Source organism: Solanum stenotomum, chromosome 5 (assembly GCF_019186545.1).
Source record: "Solanum stenotomum isolate F172 chromosome 5, ASM1918654v1, whole genome shotgun sequence".
NCBI lineage: Eukaryota > Viridiplantae > Streptophyta > Magnoliopsida > Solanales > Solanaceae > Solanum > Solanum stenotomum.
In genome coordinates this window covers 22,265,271-22,291,483 of record NC_064286.1, presented here as the reverse complement: position 1 = coordinate 22,291,483, position 26,213 = coordinate 22,265,271, and the positions used below count along the sequence as shown (strand labels likewise).

Genomic DNA, 26,213 nt, shown 5'->3' with positions numbered 1-26,213 from the left:
TAGTTTGGAAAATGTTACTACTTGTTATATATTGAGTTTCATAATAGGCTATTGTGTTGTAAGCAAAATCTTCTTAGTTAGAACATTCATAGGTTGCTTTTTCACAAAGAAAACACAATTGTCTTCAATAAGTACTAATTGATTTTCTAATTAAAGTTTAAGAATTCCTAAAAAAAATCAGCTCCAATCTTGATGGATAAGATATTTCTAAGATCCAAAAAAAGACTTGATTGATAAAACAAAACAATATCAAGAGCAACGACGAAGTTTTTGTTGTTCTTTAGAGAGATCAACTCAAACCCTACCTTAAACTTAGAAAATAGAATGAAAGTTTCCTAACAAGAGTTATTGTTAAAAATTACTACTAATTTTCATTTCCCAAAAGAGTTAGGAGGAAAGCCTTGTAATTTCCACAAGTGTGGTTGGTGATTGCATGATCAAGAGTGACACTGTTCCTCTTGTAGTAAAGTTGTTTAATCTCCTTCAAGTCCTTCTCAGCCCGCGTAACTATCACTCTTGTGAGTGATTCTTCATCAGTCCCAGACTCATTAATGGCATAGCGAATTACCTGAAGATGAATTTGATAGTATTTCAGACTATTACAACTTCTTTTTTGATAGTACTTAATAGTTATGTACCTTTTCATAGTATTTTTGGGGGTCATTAATGCATCGGATAGTTGTACGCAGCGCTAGTAGGTACTCTTTATTATCTTCATCTATCAAGTGCTGAAAAGGAAAAAGAAGTAAGAAACCATAAATATATATATAAATGACGAATTTATGTAAGTACCTTGGTGATTGAAGAGCCATAATAATCCTTGTAGCGGTTTAGAGTTGCTACAAGTTGAGTGGTGCTCCTTGTACAAATGATTCTAACAATTTCTTCACTATTGAATTCTTTGTTACTTATTGCATTGTGAAGAATGTCAGCCTCAGAATTGGCTACTCTTGCATTTATCTCATCACCAACATACCTGTATGTGGCAACTAGCCCAACCAAAAACTGTATATATGTTGCAAAAGGAAGTAAACACAAATTAACATCGATCTCAATAAATAAAAGTGGGTTGAATTAATTAAATGGAAATTAAAAAAGAAAGATGCCTTGCGAAGATGACCAGTAGAATACTGAGCTATGTCCTCTTCGACAGATGTCTTGTAGCGAGCTTGATAGGCACGCTTCACAGCCAACAACTCTTCAGGAGAATAGATGCATGAGTACTCGATAACCACACGATAATTTGGGATTGCTCTTTCTTTTATTGCAACATGCAATATTACTGCATCTCTATCTCTTGGATTTAGAATCCATCTGTATACTGCTTTCTGTGTTAACAAAACACTTCAACTAATTAATTATATATGACGTCCTGAGTTCAAATTATCAAGTACAAACATATATGTAAGAATTAGTTCCAAAAGGAAACCTCAAATTGTCCGGATAATTCAGATTCAAGGCGCTTGACAAGATCTTCACTGTATAACTCCTCATAAGCTTGTTTAATCAGTTTCTTTTGAGTTCCATTTCTATGGCCAATTATTGAAATTATTGCCTTCTCATCTGTTCCCCAACCTAAATTTCACTTGACAATAAGAAAATGTGAAAGTAAATAAAATTTCTAAAAACCAGAAAAACCCAATTACACAACTAAATGAAATCAAAAGGAATATTAGACAATTTAGAACCACGTGATTGAAGAACATTTTGATATAACTTTAATTTAGCTATACAAAATTGAAATTTCTTTTTCTGTATCAAGTAGTAATAACCTTGACAAGCCTTCCTAATGGCCTCTGCATCAGCAACAGGAGAAGTGTTTTCAGGGTAAATGATGGTAGACATTGTTATACTATCTTCTAATTACCTCTTATTATTCCTATTTATACTACTTAATTCTCTCTGTCAGAAAAGTTAGTTTTCGAAGTAACGCAATTTCAACACTACTTACTCCAATTAATTAAACATCTTTAACTATGGAATTAATTACGTATTTATGGATACTAAAGGGACAAAGAATTTGTACTGGATTCACACTTTGTTCTCTTTATGGAATGGGAAATAAATGTTGTATAGATGGTGAGGTTCATTTCATAGAAAATATATTTTACGTTTGAATTTTATGTCCTCCTCTATGCTCTGGATTACGTTTTACAAAACCAAGGGGTAATAAATGGCCAGATTATGTCAAATTTAGAAAGATTAAATTAATTTTTGGGTCAAGATTCAACTAACTCGAAATAATTTGGGAACTACACACCGTGTATCATTCATAAAAATAGGAAGGAAAATCAATTCATTTTCCTCAAATTTAAGAAAAATAATTTTCCTTCAAAATTTAAGGAAAACATTTTCCAACTCTCTTCCGACACCCCACCCCACCAGCCCCCCACCCCACCCTCCAAAAAAATAATTTAAGTTTGTTTTTAAAAAATATTTTCAAATTCAAAATTTCATTTTTTCACCCCTACCCTCGAGCCCCCCTCACCCACCCACTACCCTACCAACCCCCCACCCCCAAAAAAAAAAATTAAGTTTGTTTTTAAAATATATTTTCAACTTCAAAATTTCTTTTCTTCACCCCTACCTCAACCCCTCCCCCACCCACCCACCCCCCTACCAGCCCCTCACCCCCAAAAAAAATTTTAAGTTTGTTTTTAAAAAATATTTTAAGCTTCAAAATTTCATTTTTTCACCTCTACCTTCGATCCCCCCACCCCCAAAAAAAATTTAAGTTTATTTTTAAAAAAATATTTTCAACTTAAAAATTTCATTTTTTTCACCCCTACCCTCTACCAGTCCCCCACCCCAACTTTTTTAATATAAGTTTGTTGTTAAAAAATATTTTCAATTTCAAAATTTCATTTTTTCACCCCTACCCTCGACCCCCACCCCCACCCCCCTACCAGCCTCCCACCCCCCATAAAAAATTTAAGTTTGTTTTTAATAAATATTTTCAACTTCAAATTTTTATACTTTCACCCCTACCCTCGTTCCCCCCCTCCCCACCAACCCCAAAAAAAAATTTAAGTTTGTTTTCAAAAAATATTTTGAATTTCAAAAATTATTTTCTACTCTAGTAAAAATAAAAGATATTTCTCAAAAACATTTTTCATTCAAAAACCAAACACTAAAAATCTTTTTCAAAAAATATTTTCTACTCACCAACCAAACATAAGAAAATAAGTTTAAAATCTATTTGTCTTCCAGGAAAACATTTTTTAGGAAAGCATTTTCCTTCATACCAAACACACCCTAAGTGATACACACACCCTTTTGAAATCACCTTTCCAGCCTTAAGATAGGAAATAAATCTGCTTTCAGGCATTGCGATTTCACCCTTCCATCCTATTACCAATTCATTAAGAAGTTAGAACTTACCAAACTTAAATCGGCAATCCACCTTTACCTAGAAAGCGGGCATTACCAAATATCTTTTTTTAAATAGATTGACTCTCAAATATCCCTACCATTCACATTTGGGTTTAATAATGACCACTTTTATTATAGACAATTTTTATTAATTTTTTTAAATACGTGGCAACCATCTATTGCTACATTTTAATTTACTTAAATTTATTAGTAAACTCATCCATACATAATTATACATGACTCAAATTAACTGAACCCAACAGATTAAATCAAATACATTAAAAAGAAAAAAAGAAGTGAAATAAGCCTTCTCAACATTTCACATCATCTTTCAATCGGAATTGTAGATAATGATTGGAAGGATTACTATGATGATGGTGAAGCTTTAGGTCTTCGGTCGTTGTTGACAATGATGTTGGAGTTTTTGATGGAATCTGGGTTTGATCGATTAATTGATCAGTTAACACAAATCATTTTGGTCGGCCGTAAAATCGATCCATCGACGTCGAAATCAGTGATGAATCCATGTTGATTATTCAAATATCTTTGAATCATATAAATTCTAAGACTCATTGCGTTGTTCGTAAAGAAACTTCCAATTTAGGATCTGAAGCTAGGGAAATGCTTGTTAACACATCTACCATTCCGATTGGAAGACGAAATAATGAAAGGCGTATTTAATTTAATTGGTTGGGTTAAGTTAATTTTTCGGGTATATGATTTGGGTCGGACATAATTAAGAATGGGAGGTTTGTTAATTAATTTAAGTAACTTAAAATTTAATCAATAGATGTTTGTCAGGTATTTAAAAGTTTAATTAAAATATTTTAAATGATTGTCCGTTAAAAAAGTGTGTTAAAAATAATAATTCAAAATTCGAGTAGGAATAAGTTGATTAGGATTTGTTATTTATAATAGGGAAAAGGGACAAATATACCTCCGAACAATTGTTAATAATAGATAAATACCCTCCGTCATACTTTCCATTCATTAATACCCCTGCTGTCCAAAAATCAGTGCACATTTTCCCCTCCCACTAATGGAAGACTTATTTAATATACGTGTCGCAATCCTACAGCACAACACCAATTATTTTAACCCAAAATTTAAATACCCGCCCATTACCCATTTAACCCATTACCCACACAAATAAACCCGTTTTCTTAAGCCATCTTCTTTTATCTAGAACTTTCATTAAAATCAGGCCTCAACCATCCTGAAAGCTCACTGTGAAACTCAAGGAAGAATTGAAAAACTAATACCAACTAGATTAAATCCTCAACTTCCGACAATCAACGCCAGCTAGAGTTAATTTTCAGTCACCGTCTTCTCATACCAACCGAAATTTCTGAGATCTAATCGACATATTCTCTGCAAGAATCTGTTGACCCACTTGCTATTCCCAATGTTCCACTCACTTCCCCCCTAATTTTTACCTCTTCCCCCTCCCCCCCCACACACACTTCTCTTCCTGTTTTTCTGATGAGATTTGTGCTAATTTTAGCTCAAATTGTTGTTGTTGCTATGCTGGTAGTGGTGTTTTGCTGCTGCCATTGGGGATTGCTGCTTGGCCTCATGGTGGTTGAGTAAATATGATTCTAAAATTACTGATGCACAAACTATTGGATTTGAATGTCAACTCAACTTTAAATGAGTATGAAAAATTAATCAGATTTTATTTCTTTGATGGGTAAAGAAGATGACTTAAAAGAAAATGGGTTTATTTGTGTGGGTAATGGATAAATTGGGTGGGTTAAAAGGGTAATGGCGCGGGTATTTGAATTTTAAGTTAAATAATTGATCAAATTGGGTAGGGTCGTAGGATTGCGCCATGTGTACCAAATAACTTTTCTGGGGCAAATGTGCATTGATTTTTGAACGATAGGGGTATTAGTGAACGAAAAGTATGACGGAGGGTATTTATATACCATTAACGATAGTTCGGGGGTATATTTGTCCTTTTTTCCTTTATGATATTTACTTATTTATGTTTAATTAGGATTTGTTAGTTGGAGTGGTTTCTAATCCTAGTTTAATTTGATTTTTGCTTTTATAAATAGAAATGTTACTGTTATTTTCAATATACAGAAAAATATACAACAGATAGAACTTGAATTAAGATTCAAAAACCGTTGAGTTTATAAATAAAATATTTTCCTTCAAAGTGGTTAATATTGAATCCAAAGGTGGATGACATGAATATTTGGGAGCCAATAGATGGATGGAGGGTAATTTTATACCATTTTCAATAGTCCGAATATTTTAGGTCCTTTTTCGTTTTTTAAATCTATCCAAATCTTCCCTAAATTTAATGTTACAATTCATGTTCAAATTATTATATTGAACTGACCTTAGTTTGCTGGATAACCCCCAAGCTCCATCTCTAACATTTTCTCAAGCTATCCCCGCAAAAATAAATAAATAAATATATATATATATATATATAAATTATAGGAACCACATATTATAAGTACTAAATAACATCCTATCCCTTCTAGTTTTCTATTTACCAAAAATTCCTTAAAAATAATATTTGCGGGATACATAGCGTTGTGCACGGGATACATTAGGTTTGATACATTCCACATAGCGGGATACATAACGTTGTGCACGGAATACATTAGGTTTGATACATTCCACATAGCGGGATACATAACGTTATGTACGGGATACATGCGGGATACATAGCGTTGTGCACGGAATACATGCGGGATACATAGGTAAAATAAGGGATTTTTGAAATTTTTGAAATAAATAGGAATAAATGAATATTAAGGTAAGTAAAGGAGTGTAGTTAAGTAATTTGTCAAAAAAAAAATTGTCCGTGTATGGTTTATGCAACCCATGTGCATTAGTGAATCGTAGCATGTCCTTCACGGGGTGTGCCCAAGATCCATATTTTTAGCTTTTGTATATAACTTTGCTCGAATGGTTTAATGTTTTGGAAACTACACTATCACTCTGTTTGGATCATTGTTACTCATTATTTCATAATGTATTATATTATATTGTACTCTATTGTATTGTACTGTATGATAGATACAATGTTTGACTACACTGTATTGTTTGTTATTGTTTAATAACATTTTAATTGTTTGGTTTGATTGTATCGTATTGTATTGTAATTTATAAATTTACTAAAATATCCTTAATTATTCTAGGGTAGGAAGTTTGACTAGAATTAAATAATATAAGGTAAAAGGTAAAATAGTATTTTGAAATATTATGTAAAGATATAATTGAAAAAAGAAATTAAGTAACAATGGGAACACACCAAATCGGTTATTCCATAAAATAGGGGTTTTCATTGTTACGTAACAATAAAATTTTATAATGCTATACAATACATTTTAAGTAACAATCAAAACAAACATTGTAGGTATAGTAAAAATACAATACAATACAATGGATTACAATGATCCAAACATAGTACAAAAGATTAATAACTTTCAACTGTAGTACTTATCCCGATTTGTTATATATTGAGCATCATTCTTGTTTGAAGTTAGCTATCGTGTGTGCTCATTTGAAACATTAGTCAGTTCAATGTACCATTTGAATTATAAATATCACTTTCCCAAGTTTACAAGGGTGACAAATGATTATACAAATCTTACGAAATTGTGTGAAAGATTATTTTAATAGATAAAAAATTATTTTGTGGATCTCATATTTTTATAACTTTCTCATTTCTCTTCTCACTCCTCCACCCCACCTTCTATTTAACCTGCCTCTATGCAGGGTGGATCTAGGAAAGTCCAAGGAATGTCATAGGACACGGTTTTATCGAAAAAATTTGCTATATATGTATATATATTTATATAATTAAAAAACAAAAAAACAAACTTTAATGCGAGGCACGTGAGTTTGAATCTAGGCAGTTACATTTTCTTTTCTTCTTTCGTCATTTATTTTTTCTTCTTTTGATATTTTATATATAAAAAATATTTAGCACTATTATTTTTAATGAGATTATTTTCAAAACGAAAATTCGATCAAAAAAAGTAAAAGTATTTCTTTTGTTTTACTTTATGGAAAAGATATAATAGTATATATATATATATATATATATATATATATTAAAAGGTGATATCGCTTGCAAAAAAATTGCGTATGTCATTGCCTCTATCTAGAGTACTTTGTAATTTTTTAAAAATTTAAATATATTTCATTACACAATAAAAATAATAATATCCTAAAATTAGTATTTCATTATCTTTTTTTGCGCATTATTTCTCCAATTCTTCAATAAACAATAGTAATGTCCTAAAATTAGTAATTTATTTTCTTTATTGCTTGGATAATTCAGAATGTTCATTTGTTAAAAATCAAATAGAGATAAATATATTAACATTAATTTATATTTAAAGTCAAATAATTATGTATTTAAAAAAGTTGAAAGATTTGTGCTCTTAACCTGATACAAAATCAATTATATTATTTTTAGGTAAAAAATAAATAGTTATTTATAATTACTTGTAAATCAATAAAATCAAAATATAATTAATTTTTTTCATTTTACTCTCTCTATTAATTTATTATTTTTTGTTCTCGAAATTCAAGCTATAATATTTAAAAAAAAATTATATTAACATGATAAGAATTGCAACTAATAATATTTTTGGTGGAATTGCAACTTAGTGAGAAGGTTATACTTTTGAGCAAACACTATAAGTTGCAATTCTTATCATGTTAATATAATAATAAAAAAAAGTATTTTTAAAATATTAATTAAATTTCACATAGTTTAAATTTCAAGTATAAAAATATATCATATACAGTAAAACCTCTATAAATTAATACTCAGTAAATTAATAATCTCTCTAAAATAATATTTTCCTTTGGTCCCGACTTGGGCCAATGGAAAAAATCACCAATTTCGATAAGATAATAAGATAATATATTTACAGAAGACCCCTATATAAATATATGGTCCCATTAATATCATAAATTAACAATTCTTTAAAAGTACAAATATATCTAAGACAATTTAGTGAAATATGATTCTATTGTGTTCTGTTTTTTCTTAAAATTTAAATCTAGTTGAAGCTCATCTCTAACTTTTCTCATTGCATCCAAGAGCTTCGGTGTTGTCTTTTCGAACTACACCATAAAATTGTGAAGAGTTCTAGATGTGATAAGTGCTTCCTTATGTGTAACTGGTTCCAAAGGTATAATATCATCTTCAACATTGCTTTTTCCGATGGTATCCACAATTATTTCTAAGATATGGACCTCTAAACATATATCACTTTCACCCAAATAATCCAACATGTTATTGCCATCCATTTTATCGTGGTAACCGAGATCATTAATCATGACCTCAAGTTCATGAATGACATTTTCACAAGTGGGTTCATTCAAATTCTTTGAGATTGCATCCCCCGAACTAATTTTACAGTGTCGAAAATAATTTGCTATTGTCTCTTGCTGAACATTTGTTGTCCAAGCAGGGATTGAAAAATTCATAGCATTCAAAACATTAATCTTTGTTGGATCAGTTTGTCCCACTTCATAGCCTTCTAATATCCTACGATAAAATTTGTTACGATAATACATCTTGAAAGCTCTTATTATCCTAGCATCACAAGGATGAATTTTGGATGTCATATTGGGTGGCAAGAAAAACAATTTAACATTTTGTAGTCCTTCAGTATTTCTATTATGGGCTGGACAATTATCTACAATAAACAAAACTCATCTACCATGCATTTTGTGATTAAACCAACAAATATATTCATCAAAAAACACACTTGTCATCCCTACTCTTTTGTTTGCATGATAGTGACAATTCAATAAATATGATACATAAATTAGTAAGATACAATGATTTTGACGTATTTGTTGTATTTTATGTATACTATTTTTTTTTATGTGAAATCAATAAATATGATACATAAATTGGTAAGATACAATGATATTGATATAATCAAAATTAACCTTCATTAAGTCTCAAATCATTCTTTAAATTAATAAATATTAATTTATCGATTAAGTAATATCTCTATAAAATAATAAAATTTCATGGTCCCACCTGTATTAATTTATAGAAGTTTTACTATAAATTGAGAGAGTATGTATGTATGTAGGAGTTTGTGGATGATTTTCGATTTTGAGTTATATGAAAATAGAAACAAAACTTATGCAATTATTTGTCAAGATTACAGATGGTCTTTCTATTATATTTTCCTGTTGGAGTATATTTGATATATTTAAGTGTTTATGAAATTAGAAAATTATGAAATTATTGTGAAGAGAAAAAAATTAATTTTATATTCCTTTCATTTTTTTGGATTAGTTATTTTACTTTTTTAGAAGTTATTAATAAAAATGATAATTTACTAATTTACTCTTTAAGATTTTTTAAATTTTTTTTTGAAATTTAACAAATTTTGTTTATACTTTCAAAAAAAATAAAATTAATTGCTAGGGTAGTGAAAATAAAAAAAATGATAGTTTAATTTTGTTAATTGATAAATAATTTTACTCCCTCTGTCTCAATTTAAGTGTCACTTTTCTTTTTTCGATAGTCAAACAGTTTAACTTTGATCGAAAATTTGCGTATGAAATCTTCATATTTTTTGAAATGAAATTTATATATTTGTAAACTACGTAAAAAGTATTATAAATGACAATAATTAATAATTCAAAATGTTAAAAAGATCTATGAGAAGATTACGGTCAAAAATAGACTTATTTGAATCGCAAAATTCCAAAAGTGCCACAATGAGATGAAGGGAGTAATAATTATTTTTAGTAAATTAGATAATTAATATAGGATAGAAAAATAGTACAACCTTAAAATCTCTAATAATACAAATACCGAGATTTTAAAAAATGAATTATGTACCAACAGTGAACTGAACAACGTCTTATTGACCTTGATAATTTGAAGCAAATAAATAATAAAATAACTGATCTTTTGAAATTGATGACAAACGATTGAACACTAATTCTTAAAAGGACTAAGTGGATCGTTACACTCTCTCCCTAATCCCTCCACCGCACGCCTAGGTATATATATAACATGATTCTACAATATTATGTAAATGAATTAACCTAGCTCGATGTCATCTTAAAAAATGTTGAACCTAACTTAAATTAGTTCATATATAAAGTAAAAATTAGCCATGTCAAATAATTACGGGAAGAACTAACCATTCTCTTAACAAATATGATTCACTTAACATTTTTCTGATGACATCAAAAGTCATTGAGGGAGCCTAAAAGAGAAGTAGCAGACAAACAAACATGAATATATGGGTGGTTGGGACGTATGTGTAAAATTATGGAAGGTTGTATCCTTGTAATTGAATTCAGCTTGATAAGAGATGGATTGTATGTTGAAGAAGATGTGTCTAATACTTGTAGACAGAGGCGAAATCAGAATTAAGAGTTTGGGGTTTCTAAATTTTAGGACAGATATTGATGGTAGAGTTTGAACCCACAACATTAGTGTGAAAGACATTTCCACCGCTCCTTCCTTACAACTGAGTTGTCAATCAATTTTGTTAGGTGTTCACAAGTAAATATACATCTATATTTATTTAATTTTCTTATACAAATAAAGAGTCTATAAAAAAGTTAGTGGATTCGTCCGAACCCACAAACCCCATCTAACTCTGCGTCTACTCGTAGAAACCTTTTTTACCTTTTCTAATAGGAGTTTATCATGACAATTTTAGGGAAAATTGGTAGGGTTTCCCCATGGAGAAATTGACACCTTTCTAAGCATTTAGAGCCTCTTATAGTTCATCTATTGGAAGTCAATTAAAAGAGAAGCACATCATTATATCGACACTAATAATAATCAACAAATGACAAAAAGGTACATGTTAAAAAGCCCATTGTTTATCCATTTTTCAATGAGTCATTAAGACTATTGAAAAATAACTAACTGAGTGATTAAGAGGCAAGAATGATATTAGTTTAACCACTAATCATTGTTAACGATACCGTAAGCAGACATTATATTCTTGTCATAGTCACTGGATGACCCAGAAAATGACATGACATAAGATAATTCATTTTTTTTGTTGTGATTTAACTAATATGATTAAGATATCCATGTGATTATGTTTCCTAACTATCTTAAGTGCCCTCATTATTAATAAGCATCATTAAGGTTATCACATCTCCAATTAATGGACCCCCAACTTAAATTCCTCCCATTTATATGTTCCCCAAGATTAACGTGCCATGTTTTTTGCATTGAGTTTAACCATGAGTGAAGTACCCATCATTTACTCCCTCCGTTCAATAATACTTGTCAATTATACTAAAAATAGATGTCCAATAATACTTGTCCATTTTATGAAATTCGTGGATAATTTTACACTTAGTTCCTAATTTGTCCTTATCATTAATTATAGTCATTTCCTCTTAGTTCCTAATTTGTCCTTATCATTAATTATAGTCATTTCCCTATTATATTTTTCAAGACATTAGATTTATTATATTCAAATGGCGATATAGCAAAATTATCTTCCTATTTATAGTTTCTTAAAGGATGCATCAAGTCAATAGTGGACAATTATTGTTGGAAAGAGGGAGTATTTCATACTTAAATTATTATTAGTGTGAGTTTCATATCTAAATTAGGGGTGTACAAAACCGAACCAAACCGCAAATCGAGTCAAACCAAAAAAATACCCGACTAGTGATTTGATTTGACTTGGTTTGGTATTGAAAAAAAACACCCAATTATATTTGGTTTGGTTTGGTTTTAACTAAGAAAAATCAACCCGAGACCAAACCAACCCGACATTAGATATGTAATTTTAAAATTTTATTTTATACATAAAAATATTTACTTTGATATAATTTTAAAATATTTCTTATACTATTTCATAGTTTTTATCTTTTAATATATTATTTCAAGTTTTAAACTTAGAATTCGGAATGGTCCAATAAAGATTATAGTTCATAGATGTTAATAATTATAATAAAACTTAAATCAAAATCAAATTAATACTAATGCAAAAAGAAAATCAATTCAACACCAGAATGACAATATATTGAATATTTGTTCTTTAGTTTTACATTGGTTTAGATAATTAAATTACATAATCTAATTTTAATATTCTTTAAATATTCAGTTTTGTAACTAATACTTATTAAACTTATTTTAGCATGATTTAGTACTTTTAAATTATGATCATTTTCATTATGACCTTGCAATATTTATTTTATATGATGATTTCATTATTATTTTTTGTTGAATATCCTCATCTCATATTTTGTGTTATTTTCTTAAGAAATACCTTAGATAATTGCATTTTGGTTGGACTAAAGAAATATTTGGAGTACAAGTTAATTATATGTTTGTATGCAAACTTTACCAGAAAAATCCAAAAATCTGAAAACAATCCGAGGTTTATTAGTTTGGTTTGATTTATAAATTTAAAAATTCGACACAATGGTTTGGTTTGGTATTTGAAAAGCCCGAACCAACCCGAGGTTGAAAAACTCGAAAAAATCCGAATTTTATTAGTTTGGTTTGGTTTATAAATTTAAAATTTTTACACAAATGGTTTGATTTGATATTTGAAAAACCCGAACCGACCCGGTCTTGTACATCCCTAATCTAAATTATCACTCATTAGTAAGAGAAATAGACATCTCTCTTTTACTACACTCTCTTTTATTTAAAAAGTCTTGTCACATAGAAAAATATTCCACATTGAAAAAAATTAGATAATTTATTATTATTAGTTAAAACTGGAAAGTTAAAGATTAAAGTATCAATATCCCCCTCTAAAAAAAATTTGAAAAAATTAATTCTACCCCATTCCCTAAAAGAATTTTACATTTTTTTTTGTTTTGGGTAAGTTATATACAAATTTTTAAGAAAATAATTTTTACTTTCATATCAATATAACAAAAGTGAAAATTTTAAAACCAAAAAAAAAAAGAAAAAAAAGGGAAAGGTTCAAATTGTAAGCACGTGATATCAGATTAATTATATGAATTTGAAGTTGTTCTTTGCTAAATAACTGTGTATTACACATCGACACATATAAGCTGAGATATGTTTATCAAAATTAATCAGTGATAATTTATATATGAAACTAAGAAAAGGATAATGTAAATGTGTTTTCAAACTCTTTACTCTTTAACTATAATGTGAGTACTATATTTACCCAACTAGAACAATTAAAAAGATAAGTGCGTGCAACTTTAGTATTATATATGTATTAGTCATGAGCAGTGGCGAAATCTGAAATTTTACTAAGGGTATCCAAGAATAGGGGTGTGTGACTGTCAAAATAAAACAAAAAAAATTATGCTATTTGGGGTTTGAACCTAGAACTCCTTCATTCAAATGAACACCCATTATCTATGCACCAAAGACATAACTTTTGTCAAGAGTGTCCAACTTTAAATATATATCCTTTAAATGTAGAATTTTACACACACACACATATATCTATATATATATATATATATATATATATATATATATACACACAACGTAATTTTTTTCGACGAAGGGTGTCCAATTGGACACCCTGAATGGCCGTAGCAACGCCACTGGTCATGATGAGTCATCGATAACCTAGAAAAATTATAAATAATTTGTTATAACCTATATAAATTACATTATTTTATAGAAATTTACATACAGTTTCTTCCGGTCTATATAAGTTACATTTTAATACCTTATAATCAGTAATGAAGTCAGAAATTTCACGAATAGTGTCTAGAAATACGTAATGGCCTCCTGGTCTTTTCTGTGTTTATATCTCCTGTTCATCATTTAGATCTTTCTTGTAGCGATCCCAAGTCATTTATGACTTGCTTGGACTGCCTGTTCAGTCACTTGGTCGTTCGTTTAGCTTTATGAGAGTTTGTGTTTTGGAGCTTTTGAACCTTGAACGGTCAATTTTGATCAAAAGTTCAAGAAGATGACCTCAGAATCCAATTATGAGGATTCCATCAGCTCCTAAAGGGTCATTTTAGTCTAGTAACATGGTCGACACAACTCCCGAGGCTTTTCGTGCGAGTTTGTGCGATTTAACTTTCAAGTTAAGGCGTAAGTTTGACTTTAGTGAATATTCTGAGTAAACGAGCTCGGATGAGAATTTCGTTAGCGAGGTTATCTCAGAAATGTTGAATTTGGTCCAGAACGACTCTTTGTTTGGATCCCAAAGCTTTTGGGATAATTCCAATCTTCCTTGTGGATTTTGGCTGAAAGCAAAGTTTGGGTGTGGGGCCCACTTTTTCCCGAGATGAACTCGTAAGAGAATTTGGACTGCTCCATTGAGTTCAGAATATCAAATTTTATAGGGTTGCATATCTCGTATGCTTTTACGTGGTTCTAAATGAATACCGAACACTCCATCAGAGAATTCAAAGTTTAAGCAAACCAGTTGCAGTGTCGATATCTGTTGCAGGATTTTAGCGACCATAAATCAGACTTTTAGCAACCAGAATTAGACTTTTAATGACCAAATCTGAACTATTTAATAGCGATTTTGCAGCCTCATTTCTTATTTTAAAAAAATGATTTCTCCTTCATTCAAGCTTTGATTTGAGTGATTCGAAGTCGTGAGTGATCTTTGGGAGCGTGGCTACGTGGTGAAGTGATCGAGAGTTGTTGAGGGACCTCCGTTTGAGGTGATATTTGTGATTGAGCTACTACCCCATCTCTCTTTGTTGCTTCACTTGTTGTTTATTTGCATGTGTTGTTGTGGGCTATTTCTGGCATCGAATTGTGTTCATCTTTGGAATAAAAGTTCGAGTCATAGTTAAAGACCTCTTGACTGAGTCAATTCCAGAAATTTTGGTGCGGTTTCCACATTTCTCGTTTGACTCTAAAAATTGGCCCGTCTCCGTTTTGAGTGATTTTGGTGTCTAAACGACCGTATTGACATTATGATCCTAGTTTTGATAGAGTGGTAAAGTTTAGAGGCCATTTAGAAAGGAAAAACTCCAGGCTTGTGATTTGGAGCGTGTACGGTCAGCCTACAAGTAGGCTACAATTTCCTTTCTAATTAGATTAAGCATGAATATGTGAATTCATGATAGTTAATGTGAATTGGGGGTGGGTACCTAGTTATTCCTGCTTATCTGTTTAGAAACCATGACTTAGGGTTGATTACTACTGTTTCGAGGGTAGTACCATGATTAGCTCGGGTTTTACGGGTGTTGTCACATACTACGTAAGTTACTAGTTTTACTACGTGGTTTTTAGAGCATGTTTTGTCCTTAGTCTAAGATAAACTAGTGTTGCCTTAGATCCGTGCACCTTGTGACCTTGGTATGTCTCTGACGTTATTTGGGTGGATTAGGTCATTGTAGACTGGAATAACAGATTTGGGTCTGATAGAATGAGCCTTAATTTAGGTGTTTGCGCAAATTGTTGGAACTTTCTATTTCCTCTCCCAATTTCTGCGGCTCTGATGCATTATTAGAGATTGTATGCTTTCTCGAGACTGGAGTGCTTCTGTCTTGGAGCCTTTTGTGATACCTTTGGGAATGGACGTCGATCCACGGTGGCTTGGAGACTACTTGAGATCTTCTTCAGAGTCGATATGCCCCCAGGCACTCTTGTTAGCTGAACGGTTGATGAACTTAGGCATATTTTATATGCCTAAGTTGTCAATAATTACCCATAAAGTGCTTAAGTTGAGGAATAATCTTGAGTCTATTAGCTTGATTTTTGTTATACTTGTAATGATTGTGCACTTAAACACATGATTAGTTGTTTCAGGAAATCTCAAAGGGAAGTGGAGTTGGAACGAAGAAAGACGGAGCAAAGATGTGCAAGAAAATGGCCAAGGCAAAAACCACCAGTGGCTGGCGCACTGGTTCGCGCGGTGCACCACTGGTGGTATGTCAGAGAGGAGTTGGTGGCGTGCTGAGAGGCGCTACGCGCCGAGGCCCAACATTCAGAGGCACCTCTCAGGCGCGCTAAGAGGCGCACCGCACCAACACTGATGCAGCTGGAGCATGCTCGTGGGGCGATAAGAAGCGCGACACGTCCCTCTTTTGCCGATGTTTCCAAGTTTTAAACATTAAGTAGGATTCCTAATTTGAGTAGGATTTGTTCCCAACTTTTCTTACTATTATAAATAGATCCTTAGGGCTCCATAATCATGTTCAACTTTTGATTGAAGTGTGCAAGAGCAAGAATTCAAGTTTGTAATAGGTTTTTATCCTTTAACTCTTCTATAGTCCGGAAATTACATGAACTATTGTATTTTCTTGTTTTCTAATAGCATGAGTAGCTAAACGCCCTAGTTCTGGGGCTGTAGCTACGAATTGATTGTTGATTATTTAAGGCTTGTTGAATTAAATTTTGGTTGTCATTATAAGTTACTTCTATATTCTTGTTTTAGTATTTTATGTTTGCGCACCATAAGATAAATTTAGTGTCTAATCTTAAAATCGAGAGAGGGGAGATTAGATAGACAAGAGAATATAAAGAGCTCGGTCCACCCATTAGATTGAGGATATTAGTTTTCAGGAGTGACGCCCAGACGAACACCTTGCTTGGTTATGAAATAGGATGAAATCTTAATGTTCGCCAGTTAGTCTATTTATCCCCGCTTAACGATGTAGTTAGATAGCTAACTGGGGTAGGCGACGAGAGGTGTATAACCCAGATCATACTATCAACCCTATAAACCAGTAACTTGACAACTAAAATTAATTCTAAGCTAATAATATGATACAGGATATTCAATATATGTAGCACTGGTATTGCTTTTAACTTGCTTGAAACATTATATCAAAGTTGTTCACAATTAGTTACGTTTAGTTAGTGCATAATTATTAGTAGATAAACAATAAATCATAACTCTTGAAAATGTTACTTTTTACTTTTAGTTGTAGAAGTGAGTGAATATAAGTTGATCATAAGTCCCTTGGGAACGATAACTCGTTTCTTTAAGAATCTATATTACTTGCACGACCACGTACACTTGTGTGTATATTGGGGAGCAATAACTGACGCCCTTGGGACTGGGCAAGCTGGCTGGGCAGCTTAGATATCTGATATCCTCTACGGAGTTGATAAGCCCCCGAGTCACTCTTGCTAGCTGGGTGGCTTACGCCCTTGGGAGTGTATTGTATGGCTGGGCGGCCTGGGTTGATTGTCATTCTTGCTAGCTGACCAGGTAGTTGACTGGCTGGGTTGATTGTCACTCTTGCTAGCTGGGCTGGGAGTTGATTGGTTCTTGATCGATAACCTAGAAAAATTATAAATAGTTTATTACAACCTATATAAATTACATTAGTTTTATAGAAATTTACACACAACTTCTTCCGGTCTATATAAGTTACATTTTAATACCTTATAATCAATGGCGGAGCCAGAAATTTCACGAAGAGTATCTAGAAATACGTAATGACCTCCAGGTCCTTTCTATGTTTATCCCCCATGTTCGTCATTTAAATCTTTCTTGTAGCTACCTTAAGTCATTTATGACTTGCTTGGACAGTCTGTTCACTCACCTGGTCGTTTGTTTGATTTTTATGCGAGTTTTAGTGTTTTGGAGCTTTTAAACCTAGAACGGTTAGTTTTGATCAAAAGTTCAAGAATATGACCTCAGAATCAGCTTTTGAGGATTCCATCAGCTCCGAAAATATCATCCTAGGCTAGAAACATTGTCGGCATAATTCCCGAGGCTTTCAGTGCGAATTTGTGCAATTAGACATTTTAACTTTCAAGTTAAGGCATAAGTTTGACTTTAGTCAACATTCTTAGTAAATGAGGTCGGATGAGAATTTTTTCAGCACAGTTATCTCCGGAATGTTGAATTCTGTCTAGAACTACCCTTTGTTTGGATCTCAAAGCTTCTAGGCTAATTCTGATACCCCTTGTGGATTTAGGCTTAAAACGAAGTTTGGGTGTAGGACCCACTTTTCTCTTGGGTGATGATGTAAGCCTCTTTGTGGAGGTATTGATCTCTACGATACCCATCATCACTATCATTTTCTTTAATTAGAGCTTAATCTCTCCTTGCATGTGTCCCCTGGATGTTGTCATGGAAAGGAGACTTATTTTTTTCCTTTCTATGCTCATTTGAGCATTTCACATCTTGCACATATAACAAAACTAAAGGGTTATGCAAAATTGCAGCAAGCAACATATTGAGTTGCTCACTACAATTATACTATCATGAGAAGTTCCATCCATGGCAGCATTTTGAGTGGATAAGAACTGATTTTTTTCGTTTTCCACTCAGTTTCGGGTACCCACATTGGAGTTCAACTAAATTCAAATTTCCGTCGGAAAATTCAACATTGGGGTGTAAATCGCTCCCTAAAAAAGACAACTCCATAGCCAAGGGTACTTGATTTGAGATATTTGGTTAAGGATGAAAGAGTACTAACCACTCTGCCACATGAACTGATGACCTAGCAAAGATTAGAAGCAATAGATCGAAACAATATCAAAAATGCATATTTTCATAGACGTCGTCAAACTACTTATTAGGAAAACATGTGGGTGGAAATGAAGTTATATTTGTGAAATAGGGGATAAAGACAAGTGGACTGGGTTCAATCAAAACTCTTTTATTTTTCATCTAAGACCAAGAAACACAAGTAAATGAACTGAGTGTTAAACTAAATAGAGATTAAGAAATTTGAGTGGTAAAATATAAGAACTAGAGCACAAAAGAGTTATATTTTAGAATTTTTGGCACTTTATCATGGACAAATGTATTACAAGTGAAAAAATGAGAGCCCTTCTACTTTCATGCAAGGTCAAAAGCTTATGGTTATTATCACAAAAAGGTTACTATATACCCGAGGGAAAAAACTACTTTTATCCGTACTTCAATTGAGCCACTTGTCTAAGATTTTGCTGTAGGCTCAAGATAAATTTTTATCATATTGGAGACTAGTGCAATTATCCCCTGATGTGATGGAGGGCTTTACCCCAGAAGAAAATCTAGCGTTAGGTGTGTGGGAGTGTACCTTCCTACGTAATATTTTCTTTTTCCGGCTATTACGCCCTCCTCCCCCGGCTTGATACCCCTAGAGGGGCTCCAACTAGAGTGATGCTTTTACCTGTTGAACAATGTTTTACCCATACAATATAGACTTTATTGGAGAGAGATGATGAGAAAGCTAGTGCGGAGGCCTTAGCTGAGTGGTAAGGTATTGAGGAGTTGATAGTGCATGCTACATTGGACAGATCACGCTACAAACCTCCACAATTGGCACTAGTAGGGTCTGTCCTTCAAAATCCATTATTCCACCTCCTAATGCGTCGGACACTGATTCCCAAGATGATGTAACTCCCTCCGAGCCACGGGATCAGAGTTCTTCAGAGGCATATTATGTCAGAGGGACCTATTATTCATCTCACTCCATTACTGTAATATTGTTTCTAGCATTGAGGGCACCACAAGTTACTTTTTAGTGGGGGTGAGGAACATGTGCATATGCTTTCTTTTGATTGTATTTTGTTTATTTCAGTTGTATTTTGATATTTTAGTATTTTGGTTTTATTATATTTGGTTTGTTGTTGGTTTCATTTCATCTCTTTATCAATTGCCCGTAAATTTTGAAGTATGTTGCTTGTGTTTTAAATTTTGATATTCGAGGATAGATTTTATCCAATAGCGATGTCTTGGATAGTGCTATTGATGAGAGATGTATTTTGTGTTTGGTGTTGCAAGAAGAAATCGGTGTTGCTCTACTTCTGAATGATCTTTTAGGTTTTTGTGTTGACTAACTGGCTATTGATGTGATCCTTGCAATGAACATTGCACGCAATCTTCTTAATTTTATAGAGTTGTGTTAAATGATTGTGTTTGAAGTGCCATGTGTGGTGAGATCCTATTTGAAAGCACGCTTGTTGATTCCTAGAATTTTCCTTGTTAGTCTAATTATTTAGTCTTGGTGAATGTAAGACATGATCATGGGCACAAAGTTTGAGAGAGAATCAAAATGTTCATACCTTTTGTGACTACCTTGTGAGGGTGTGCAGCCATCTTGGACCCATTTGAGCCTATATTGTTTGTTGTCAACCTCATTGAAATCTCTTTAACCAAATAAGACCTTAACTTCTCACCCATAAATCTTTTTCTAAGTATTGGTTTGTTTGAATAGCTAACTTCGGCCAAAAACCTAAGTTGGGGTATGGAAAGGGAGGAAAGAAAATCAAGTGAAAGAGAAGAAAAGTGAGACTCAACCTCTAAGTTTAGTGCAAAAATAAGGAACCCCTCCTTATGAAAAAAATGAGAAAATATGAAAATGGAATGAAAATGAAGATCTTGATCAAATAAAAGGGGTTACTGATAAATTGAATTAAAAAAAATTGAGGATTGAGTCTCCACATGAAAAGAATGAAAAAAACTTGAGAAAAAGGTAAAGATGAGTGTAACAATGCTTTGAAAAGGTGAATTCACTGATCCAAACTAACCATACCTTTACCCTCAGTCCCATTACAAATCTGAAAACACTTGAGATCTTGCTAAAACCGAGTTGTGTGATGATTGGAAATATGGGCAAACCTATGGAATGAAGCATGCATGTATTTCTCTTTCAGAGAGTGAGAGTAGTATTGATTTCTAACTTCTTGTTGTTGTGCTTTGTGAGAGCATGAAATTATTTTTGTTGTGAGGTCACTTGAATGCTTTTGCTGAAGCGTTGTTTTAGATTATAAGAGAGCATTAGTGAGCTTGAGCTTGGAATAATACCGGCTAGTCATCATTTGAAGTTTCTTGAGCATGATTGAGATATTGCATATGCTTGTTAGTAGTCTTGTGATGGCACTTGCATGTTAACTCACATTGAGAACTGTTGTAGACACTTGTTGAATTGTTGTGTTCTTGATTTACTTGAGGACAAGCAAGAGTTTAAGTTGGGGGTGTTGATGAGTCTGAGATTTTGACTTATTTGAGGTTTTTTTAGTTCAACAAATATTGTCCTCAATGCCTATTTATGTCCTTATCTGATGATACTTTAATGTTTACATCTATAAAGGGTAAAGGACAAGGCAATGATGAATTTATGAAAAGAGGCCAAAAATATTGAAAAGAGTATAAACTCCCCGCTGAGGATCACCTATCATAATGGGTGGATCACCCAATAGGTCTGGACCTCGCTCAAAGTGACAATGTTCACTTCAAAAAATATTCAAGGTAGGTCAGCGATGTAAAGTGTAAACGGTGATTCACCGAACTAGTTTGGGGAGCTAAAAGCTCCATCACCGAAGGTGGGAGACTTCTGAGTTAAAACGAAGACTGAATGAGCAAACAAAGGTGGTAATCAGGAATTCACTGAACGTGAAAGCCTTACTCAATCGAGTTCGCCGACTGAGGTTCAAACAAATGAAGCCTGAATCCAAGAAAGGGCAAGCTGAAGAACAGAATGACGATCCAGTGAATCATGTAGGCGAGCCCTACTAATGTCGTCGATCAGGTCGCACATAGAATCCCAGACTAATTTCTTGGAAAATTATAAATAGCCCAAAGGAGAGAGAAAATGTATCTTTTATCCATTTTAGCTTTCTCCAGAGAAATAGACTTTTTTATACTTTTCTCTTAGTTTTGCAGTTTTTGAACAATCTTGTAATTGACAATTGAGGGTTCAATTCAAAATGGGTGTTGAAGATTATTGCTAATTATCAATACTTTAATGGCTGAAAACGTCATGAGTATAATTTATTTTCTTTTTATGATGATTGGCTAAAACTCCAATTCTAAGGGTGTTAACTAGTTTTGGTGGGTCTATTGTCTTGCTCTGTTTTTATGCTATTTATTTATGCATTTGAGCTATTTAGCATGGGGTTAATTTATGAGTTAAGGCTGAAAACTTAATCCTATCTTAGATCTTCGATTGATGCTCAAATAAGATTAATTTAAGTGGGTAAATAACTTAATACTTGAAAAATGAGTTTGATTGTTGTAGTTTGCTCGAAAGAGAAATTGTGATTAAATTCTAATTGTTAAATCTGCTCGAAAGAGAGATTTTAGTAAGGATCTGGGTCTATTTGTATTTTACATGGAAGAGATCGGAAGGAGATTCTATGATCTGATGCATTGAGATAGAAAGAAGATTTGTGTCGTTGACGATTACCTAGCCTAACCATGTTTGTCTAGCATTATTGAGCAAGCACTTGTACCCCTACTTGATGTTGATACCAACTCTCACACCCCTAGATTGTCTCTTACTTGTTTAAATCTTTGTTTTTAATTGAATTGTGACAATTGATTCCAAAATTCTTTTACTAAATTTGTGGAATCATCCACCTATTTGTCCTAATTGCTACAATGAATTGATTTGCACTTTTAATTTTCTTATTCAATTCTTACGTTTAGGTCACTCTTTGTGGGATTCGATCCCGACTCTTTTGTTGGGTATTTATATTGCTAGTGATCACTTACTCATTTAATTGTTTTTGTGAGTAATTTGAGTGTTATTAGTGTCCCATCGACATCATCATGGAAAGGAGCCTGATTTTCTCTTCTCTTTTTTTTCCTTTTTACGCTCATTTGAGTATTTTACATCTTGCACATTTAACGGAACTAAAGGGTTATGCAAAACTGCAACGAACAATAAATTGAGTTTCTTACTGCGATTATACTATCATGAGAAGTTCCAGATATTGAAGCATTTTGAGTGGGTAAGAATTGATTTTTTTTGGTTTTCCACTCAGTGCCTGGTACCCACATTAGAGTTCGACTAAATCTAGATTCGCGCCGGAGAATTCAGCATTGGGGTTAAAACGCTCCCTAAAAAAGATGATTCCATACCTGTTGAAAGTGGTGCCTCAAAACCTGCAGATTAGTTGCACTTTCTGCTGTATCAATATACAACTTAAAAGTAGGATTAAGTTCAAATATATTAGGCTGCAGTATTTGGCAAAATCTGATTAGTCAGTTGCAATATTTTAGGCTTTAGTTATTGGAGATAATGTTAGCTTATTTTAATCCTTTTCTTTAGCTTTTTAAGTTATGAATTTATGTATTTATATGACAATCATTATTTCAATAAAAAACAGCAACTTAACCTTGTTATCTTTTCTTTTCTTTCTTAGTCAATATCTGTTACACTCCTACAGATTGGTATTAGAGCATTACCATCTTGAGGGACCCGTGAGAAGAGAGCGAACCATATAAACCTTTCTTTGAACTACTATCTTAAATAGTGTATAGAAAATGAATTATGAAACAAGCTTATTAACTCCACCAGTCTTCACTGGTGAGAATTATCAAGCTTGGGCAATTAGAATGACGGATCATTTTGAAACGTTGGATCTCTGGGAAACAGTAGAAGAAGATTATGAAGTAACTCCTCTCGGTGATAATCCAACAGTGAATCAGATGAAACATCACAAGGAGAATAAGACAAGGAAAGCCAAAGATAAAGCTTGCCTTTTTTTTGCAGTATCCCCTTCAATTCTTACCAGAATTATGAAAATGAAGTCTACTGCAGAAATTTGGGAGTATCTCAAAAAAAATACACAAGGTGAGATTGTTTGGTAAGGATTTTGCTGACGTAGGAATTGTTCAAAAGATTCTTGTTACACTTCCTGAGAAATATGAAGCCATAATTTCTTCTTTAGAGAATTATAAAGATCTATCAAGCATTACCTTGGCAAAACTTGTTAAAGCTTGCAGGCACTGGAGCAAATGAGATTAATGAGAAAAGATTGTTGAAGGTGCTTTTCAAGTTAATTCACATAACAACGAGTCAAACAAAGGAAGGAAAAAGAACAAGAAGCAGAGGCCAAGCAATAATTATAACAATCAAGGAGGAAGTCAGCCTCCCTGCCCTCATTGCAAAAAGACAAATCACTCTCAACAGAAGTGTTAGTGGAGACAAGATGTCAAGTGCAACAAATGTGGTCAATTAGGCCATGTGGAGAGGGTATGCAAGTCACAACCGCAACAAGAAGAAGCTAAGGTTCCTGTAAATTAATATCAAGAAGAGCAATTGTTTGTAGCAACTTGTTTTGCTAGCAAAAGCTCTTCTGAAAGCTGGTTAATTGATAATGGATGCACAAATTATATGACAAGTGACCAAGAACTATATAAAGATCTAGATAGATCGTTTATTTCCAAAGTGAAAATTGGAAATGTAGAATATCTCGATGCGAGAGGCAAAGGAACTATTGCAATTGAAAGCCTTACAAGTTTGAAACTTATAGTTGATGTTCTTTTTGTTTTTGATCTTGATCAAAACCTTTTAAGTGTTGTACAACTACTTGAAAATGGTTTGAAAGTGTTGTTTGAAGAAAAAACATGTGTCATCAAAGATGCTGATAATAAAGAGATGTTCAAGATCAAGATGAGAGGGAAAAGTTTTCCCTTGAACCTGTTGGACGAGGAGCAAGCAACAGTTTATCCAGTTGGAAAATAACTCAGAACTATGGCACAAAAGACTCGGACATTTTCATCATGATGTTATACTCTTCATGAAAGAAAATTAACTAGCAGAAGGTCTTCCAAGCCTTGAGAAGAACCTGCCTGCTTGTGAAGCTTGTCAGTATGGGAAGCAAACAAGGTTGCCTTTTTAGAATTCATCATGGAGGGTAAAGCAGAAGTTGCAACTTATTCACACGGATGTAGGCAGACCTCAGAAAACACCATCTTTAATTGGTAGTAAGTACTATATTTCCTTTATTGATGAATGTACCAGATATTGTTGGATTTATTTTTTGAATTATAAATCTAAGGTCGCTGATGTATTCTGGAAATACAAGGCTTTTGTGGAAAATTAGAGTGGTTGCAGAATTCAGGTGATAAGAACAGATAATGGAATCGAGTATATTTCAGAAAAATTCAACAAGTTTTGTAATGAAGCGGGAATTGAGCATCAGCTAACAACATCCTATACTCCCCAATAAAACGGAGTAGTGGAAAGAAAAAATAGGACGCTAATGGAGATGAAAAGGTGTTTGCTCCATCAAAAAGGACTGCCAAAGAAATTTTGGACTGAAGCTGCAAATACTGCAATATTTATGCTAAACAGATTGCCAACTAAGGCCTTGCAAAAGAAGACATCATTTGAGGCTTGTTTTGGTTACAAACCTTTGGTAACAAATATGAAAATATTTGGTTGTCTTTGTTTTTCTTATGTACCTCAGGTGAAAAGAGATAAGTTGGATAAGAAGGCTGAAACTAGAATTTTTGTAGGATACAACAGTCTCTCAAAAGCTTATAGGATCTATCAACCTTAAAATTACAAAATCATTGTTAACAGGGATGTCAAGTTCGTGGAAAATGACACCTGGAGCTGGAAAGATGATGAAAAGAAAAAAATCTAGAATCTCTAGATGAAGATGTTGATGATGTACATGTTAGAGGCACAAAAACACTTTCTGATATTTATCAAAAGTGTAATGTTGCAATTGTAGAACCAGGAGGATTTATAGAGGCTGCTAAAGATGAAAAATGGAGATATCCAATGCAGGAGGAGCTCAAAATGATAGAAAAGAACAACACATGGGAGTTGGTTGACAGACCATCACACAAGAAGGCTATTGGAGTCAAGTGGGTTTATAAGACCAAGCTCAATCCTGATAGTGCCATAAACAAGTACAAGGCCAGACTGGTTGCAAAAGGGTACGCACAAATGTTTGGAGTAGATTTTTCAGAAACTCTTACTCCTACCCATTTGGATACAATAAGAATGTTGTTAGCTTTAGCAGCTCAACGGGGTAGAAGATACACCAGCTTGATGTGAAATCAACTTTCCTAAATGGCTATCTTGAAGAAGTAATCTTTGTAAAACAACTAGAAGTTTTTTCTATCAAAGGCAAAAAAGACAACGTGTACCTTCTAAAGAAGGCATTGTATGGCTTAAACAAGATCCTAGAGCTTGGTATAGCAGAATTGATGCTCATCTTCTGAGCTTAGGCTTTACAAAAAGTC

At 32.9% G+C, this 26,213-nt stretch overlaps 2 protein-coding genes across 2 annotated transcripts in view; one reads left to right on the top strand and one right to left on the bottom strand.

The window, feature by feature from the left end:
- Positions 1–26,213, top strand: part of LOC125865077 (ferredoxin-1, chloroplastic) — a 791,835-nt gene that overhangs the window by 199,133 nt on the left and 566,489 nt on the right. The window lies entirely within an intron of this gene.
- Positions 365–1,845, bottom strand: LOC125865074 (annexin-like protein RJ4). Its single transcript, XM_049545248.1, has 6 exons — positions 1,773–1,845; positions 1,430–1,575; positions 1,107–1,328; positions 793–1,005; positions 639–728; positions 365–568 (listed from the first exon to the last, which is right to left on the bottom strand). Exons 1-6 carry the CDS (start codon positions 1,843–1,845, stop codon positions 365–367), a joined length of 948 nt encoding a protein of 315 aa, XP_049401205.1.